The 6,095-nt window shown below is 63.3% G+C and overlaps 1 protein-coding gene across 1 annotated transcript; it reads right to left on the bottom strand.

The window, feature by feature from the left end:
• Positions 1–1,257: 1,257 nt before the first annotated feature.
• Positions 1,258–2,692, bottom strand: MRPL20 (mitochondrial ribosomal protein L20). The gene is made up of 4 exons (XM_084241649.1): positions 2,585–2,692; positions 2,382–2,492; positions 2,188–2,265; positions 1,258–1,574 (listed from the first exon to the last, which is right to left on the bottom strand). The coding sequence occupies exons 1-4, from the start codon at positions 2,669–2,671 to the stop codon at positions 1,401–1,403; spliced, it is 450 nt and encodes a 149-aa protein (XP_084097775.1). The 5' UTR covers positions 2,672–2,692; the 3' UTR covers positions 1,258–1,400.
• Positions 2,693–6,095: the final 3,403 nt, after the last annotated feature.

The raw sequence follows: 6,095 nt of genomic DNA on the forward strand, positions 1-6,095 counted from the left end.
AGCGAGGCGGCGCCGGCCCGGAAGCACTCGGCGCGGGGTCAGTTCCGGCCCCGGGGGCCGCAGGTCCGGGGCGGTCCTCCCTCCGCAGAGGGCGCCCGCGCGGCCCGGGAGTGTCCGGGACCGGCGGGCGGGAGCGCGCCGCGGGGGGAGGCCTGCGAGGGGCGGCAGGAGGTTGCCGCCCGACCTCGCACACCCCGGGGGCTTCCTCTTCTCGGGGAAACCCAAGGACCGGCCACCGTTCCCGGCCTGCCTGGGCGGGGGCCAACCCTGAGTCGAACAGAGCCGAGGCAGCACATGGCGCGCACTGCACTGGGCCCCACAAAGGGCTCTTAGCACCCGCAACCCAGGAGCCCAGCATGGAGACTCGGCCCCTGGGAGATGCACAGGGCAGACGGCATGGACAGACTTAAGTCCGCCAGCGGCAGGTGGCCAGAACGCCACTGACTCCACCAGGGGCTGGAGGTGGGGTCCGGGATGAGGTAACTGAAGTGAATAGCAGGAGCTGCTGGCCACCGATGGAGGATGGTGTGGCCACTGGGCCCAGAGCGGGCACATGGGCGCTGCTGTGCAGTCCAGGGTCCAGCCTGCTGCCAGCAAGCTGGCCACCACCACCAGGTCTAAGACTTGGCAGCAGAGAACAGGAGTGTGAGGCTGAGCCCTGGGGGCAGCCCTGACCAGAGGAAACTGGAGGAGGGTGGAGTGAGTTCCTGAGACAAAGACAAACAGGTGGACTAGTGGCCAGAGGGAGGGAGACTCCAGAGAAGGGAAGCTGAAAATACAGATAAGGCCAGAATGGAGGCTGCGGAGGCAGGGGTGTGTACGTGTGTGGACACCCTGCCTGGTGGTGGGGAGCATGGATGTCCTGCCAGCACGCGGGGTGCATGTTCCAGTGTAACTGGATGTGTTGATTCCAGCTGAGGCCTTCCCAGGTGGCCTAGCCCAGAGACAGGTAACACTGGCCTGGAAGAGCTGCCCTGCCTGCTGCCCATGATGCACCAGAGCAAGACATCAGGGGACGGGAGGCTGGCGCTAGAGAGGCTGAGGAGCTGAGCCAAGAAGTCCCTGCTAAAAGTCCCTGCAGACTGGGGAGGGCTGTGGGACCAGAGCCGGGCGGGGGATTTGGGAGTTGGACAGGCAACCCAGCCCTAAGCAGACAGGGTCAGTGCTCGGGGGCCTGCTGCAATCACCCCACTTGCAAAAGAAGATGGACGCGACTGAGCTTCCGCTGTAGCTTCCACACCAGCTTTATTTGCATGACCTGGGCAAGGCCCAGCCTCTGCTCCATCCCAAAGTACATAGCAAGGCAAATCAGACTTACAGGATCTTCACAGGTAGTGGCTACTTTGGCCGAAAAATCAGGGCCAGGCCTGTTCGAAGCTGAACCCATGGGGGTGGGAAGCTCAGCGGTAATGCACCACCCTGGAGAACACGCCTGCAGGCTCCTGCCCGTCCCCCAGGGCAGCCGCAAATCCTTCATCTCGCCGCCTCTTGGCCAAAGCAGCCAAAGATTTGAAGGTCTTGGGTTCATAGATGGCCAGATCCGCGAGCACCTTCCTGTTGAGCTCCACCTGGCACTGGGGAGAGGGTCAGCCTCAGGCACAGCACTGCCCTCACAAGACAGGGTTGTATGAGGAGGATCAATGGCAAAGGGTGGGGGAAGAGGGTGCCACCATCCTGGCTGAGAGGAGAGGGATGTCACTGCAAGGGGTAGACCAGGACCCATAGGGCTGTTGGCGGGAGCAACCCTGGACATCAACGTGGAAGAGGAATCCAGAGGCCCATTTTACACACCCTGAAGGCAGAAATTGAGAGTCTGCGAAATCGCAGGCCAGCGCCTGCCAATCTGAGAAGAAAAGGGGGGTCTACACACCCCACAGGCAGCCTCACAGGAGGCGGAGCCCTGTCCTAGCTAGCGTCCAGGCCCCAGCAGCCTCAAAGCCCCAGCCGCAGAATGGACCCTGCTCCCAACGCAAGCAAGATTCTGCACGCACACAAGAGCCTCATCACCAGCGTGAGCAACGCGAGTTTTCCTCACGCGCGCGCCCGCCCCGCCCCGCCCGGCGGCTCCCTCCCAGCGCCGCTGGCCAGTCCCTCTGCAGCAGGGCGAGGGTCGGGCGAGGGCGGACGAGGCGGAATGCCCACCACGAGCAGCGCGAGGGCGCCCCGGCGGCCCCGCATCTCCGCTACCTTGACTAAGCTGCCCACGAGCGCCGGGTACTTCAGACCGTGCTCCTGGGAGGCGGCTGCGATGCGGCTGATCCAGAGCTGAAACACAAGACGGGCCTCAGGGCCAGCCCGGCCGGGGCGCCACGCCCGCGGGATCGGGGCGGGGAGGGCCCCGGGCAGGGCAGCGGGAGCCGAGGGGCGGGCAGCGGGCTTACCGTCCGCATGGTCCTCTTCCTCAGGCGCCGCGCCCGCGTGCACTTCACGAAGGCGCGCGTCACCGCCCTGACGGCCAGCCGGTAGCAGCGGTTCTTCCTCCCGCGGAAGTGCTGGGTTGGGGGCACGGGAGGGGTGAGTGGGGCGCGCGGGGGCCGGGCGCGGGCGGGAAGGCGGCGGGGCCCGGGCCCGGACGTGCACTCACCCGCGCGTGCCGCAGCACCTCCTGCACCCGCCAGTAGCGGTCGGTGAGGCGGTTCCGCAGCCAGAGCTGCGCGGCGAGGAAGACCATGGCGCCGGCCGCCGCCGCCGCCGCCCGCCCCACGCGCCGCTGAGCGCGGAAGCCGCGGCCGCCGGCACTTCCGGGCGCGCCGCCGAGCACTTCCGGGCGCGCCGCCGAGCACTTCCGGGGCAGCCCGCGGACGCCTCAGTAAAGGGGCGGGCGGGCGCGCGATTTCGGCGTGGCTCCTTGCTTACCGCCGAGCGGGACCACGCGGGAAGCGGGTCGCCACCCGCGGGAGCCCAGACCAGCCCCGCGGAGCTGAGCGTCGGGGAACGTTACTGAGCCCAGAACGGGAGAGGCCGAGCGGGGCCGCCTCCCCGTCGCCCGGCCCGCCCCTCCCCTCGGTGGCCCTTACCCCCCCACGGCAAGCCCCGCCCCTCCGCGGCTCTCGGCCCCGCCCCCGTCAGCCCCCCCCTGCGGACCCCGCCCCTCCGCGGCTCTCGGTCAGGCCCCGCTCTCTGCGGCTCTCTGCCCCGCCCCCGGCAAGCCCCGCCCCTGTCAGGCCCCACCCCCGGCGGGCCCCGCCCCTCCGCGGCTCTCGGCCCCGCCCCCGTCAGGCCCCACCCCCTGCGGACCCCGCCCCTCCGCGGCTCTCGGTCCCGCCCCGTCAGGCCCCGCTCTCTGCGGCTCTCTGCCCCGCCCCCGGCAAGCCCCGCCCCTCCGCGGCTCTCGGACCCGCCCCCGGTAAGCCCCGCCCTGTCAGGCCCCACCCCCGGCGGGCCCCGCCCCTCCGCGGCTCTCGGCCCCGCCCCGCAGAGCGGGTCGCGAGGTGCCGGGGGAGCGGGACCGGCCCGCCGCGCCTGTGCTGGCGTCCAGGCTCAACGTGACTGTGGTCGTCACATTTGCTGCTTGGATCAAGTTTTACTTTGCTCAACCTTTGCCCAGTTTGAGGAGGGGCGTGGCGGTGGGGGGGGATGCAATAATAAAAAGAACCTTTTATACAGTTTATTGTCATCATCGTTTCTTGTATTTTGTTTATTTTTGCACAGAAAATATGGCCAGGGGCCTCCCTGGTGGCGCGAGGGGTGAAGCACCGCACTATGAAGCTGTCCGCAGCCTCTGCAGCACGCGTTCCAGGCTCCCCGGCCAGGGAGCTGCCCACAGGGCGCAGCAGACCCCCCCTGCCTCCCCGCCGCAGAGGATCTCATCAGTCGGCCTGTTCCGCCCCCCGCTCTGTCTCGGGTGACTCCTCTCACCCCCGCGCATCTGGCCTGTACCCCAGCTCTTGTGTGCACAAATGGATAAATCTTTTTTTTTTAATAGATGTTTTTTTTTAGAGGCATGTTTTATTTATTTATTTGTTTGTTTTGTTTATGCAAGCCCTGGGTACAGTCAGAAGCGCGGGAGGGTGAGAGAACCCACCAGAGCCAGAGCGGGGAGCAGAGCAGGCAGAAGGACCGAAGGACACTGCTGAGGGGAGCAGCGGGCGGCAGGAGAGGTCTGCGCGCCATGTGGGACCCTCCTCCGGTGGCCGGGGAGCAGCCGGGGATCGAACCGGCGCCGCCGCGGGCAGCTTCGCAACCCAGCGCTCAACCGCTGCGCCACCGGGGAGGCCCATGGATAAATCTTTTTTAAAAAATAATAAAGAAAAGGGCCTCCCCGGGGGCGCAGCGGTTGAGCCCTGGGTTGCGAAGCTGCCCGCGGCCTCTGCGGCGCCAGTTCGATCCCCGGCTGCTCCCCGGCCACCGGAGGAGGGTCCCGCATGGCGCGCAGACCTCTCCTGCCGCCCGCTGCTCCCCTCAGCAGTGTCCTTCGGTCCTTCTGCCTGCTCTGCTCCCTGCTCTGGCTCTGGTGGGTTCTCTCGCCCTCCCGCGCTTCTGACTGTGCCCGGTGCATGTATAAACAAACAAGCAAACAAATATAATTAATAAATAAATAAATAAATAAATAAAAACATGCCTCTATAAAAAAAAAATAAAATAATAAAGAAAAAAAGAAAATATGGCCAGCGCCATGAGAAAGCACTCTGCAGTTCCCAGTTTTCATTCTTTGAATTTTAGTGACGAGTTGATTCCACTTCTAATTCTTCACAGTTATGATTTTTTAGGTAATTTTCATTTATCTTGATTTTTTTCTGTTATACCTTTCATCTCATTTATTACATTTATTTAGCTCTTAAGATTCCACTTATTCTCCTACCTTTTTTTAAAACTTCATCTTTTTGTCATTACTGAAAATAAGTACACCTCAGTCAAAATGAAATGTAGAGAAATTTCAGAGCGCCTTAAGCGCAATGAGCCACACAAGCTGACACGTTAGTTTGTTGATGTGTTCCGCCTGAGCCTCTCGTGTACCCTGACTTCCCGTGGGGGTCCCGGGGCCATGGGTGGGCCAGAGCAGGGGGAGCCTGTGAGGCACAGAGCTGCCAGGGCCGCTGGGGGCTTTCCAACCCTGCACCCCCTTCAGCTGGGCTGCCCCCCTGAGGGAGGCTCCACTCAGGCCCCACGGCCCCTGCAGCTGGCTCATGCCTGGGCCTTGTCCAGCAGCAGGCTCTGGCACCACGCACAGCCCGCTCTCGAGGGAACCTGGCAGCTGCCACCTTGACCTCACGGGGGAGGCCGCCAGCGCATGGGACAGTCCCTCCACCCACTGGGCCTGCGCAACCTCATCTGTCTCTCCCGCCGGGAGTCGCCCTGGACCCACTCTCCGAGGTGGTTCCACTCTGGGTCCTGCCTTTGGGCCTGACCTGAGCCCATGAGCCCACAAGGGCATGGGTGGGGAGCTTGGGCCCGTGTTTTGAGACCCTTGTCTCTCCACTGCCCGCCCCTCTCCATTCCCTTGGAACGGCTCATGGATGAGATCTGGGGCACACAGCGGGGCACCCTTGCTCATGCGCAGGATGGGCAGGAGCCCTTCCAGCAGGTAACACGCACTTCTCCCCTTAACAGTTCGAGGTCCCGGTCAGCCTTTGCCTGGCATCGGTTTCTTTACCACTTCCTCACGGACACTGTTAATTTTTCAGCACTCTGAGCTCGTTGGATACGGCTTTACATTCCAGAGTAGTTACTAGACTAGTTCAAGAGCTTCCCAACAAGCTTTCTCTAAAGGCACCAACTGTTTACATTTTGCTCCATTTTTTAATCATTCTCTTGATAAACATTTGTAAACACACTAATGGGATTTTCCTGGACCACTTTGAGGAAGTTGGAGAGCTCTGAATGCTGTGTATTTCGCAAGAATAAGGAGGTTGTCTTACAAGCCACCAAGCGCGCTGGCCGGGACCTGCCCCGCCACCAGCTGTGCGCCCGCGGTGTGTCCCTGGCTCTGCCCCCTGGGGAAGCGGCACTGCGGTCAGCTGCGGCTTCTGGCTTTTAGCCACCACCTGGAGCCAGCTTGGCCGTCCTGACCCTGTGCTCCTGCCAAGCAGAGGCCATTCTGCACAACGCCTCTCAGTTTGAGTTTGATGTCGCCCTAGAGTTAGGACTGCACCCGA

This window comes from Talpa europaea, assembly GCF_964194135.1.
Source record: "Talpa europaea genome assembly, chromosome: 9".
NCBI lineage: Eukaryota > Metazoa > Chordata > Mammalia > Eulipotyphla > Talpidae > Talpa > Talpa europaea.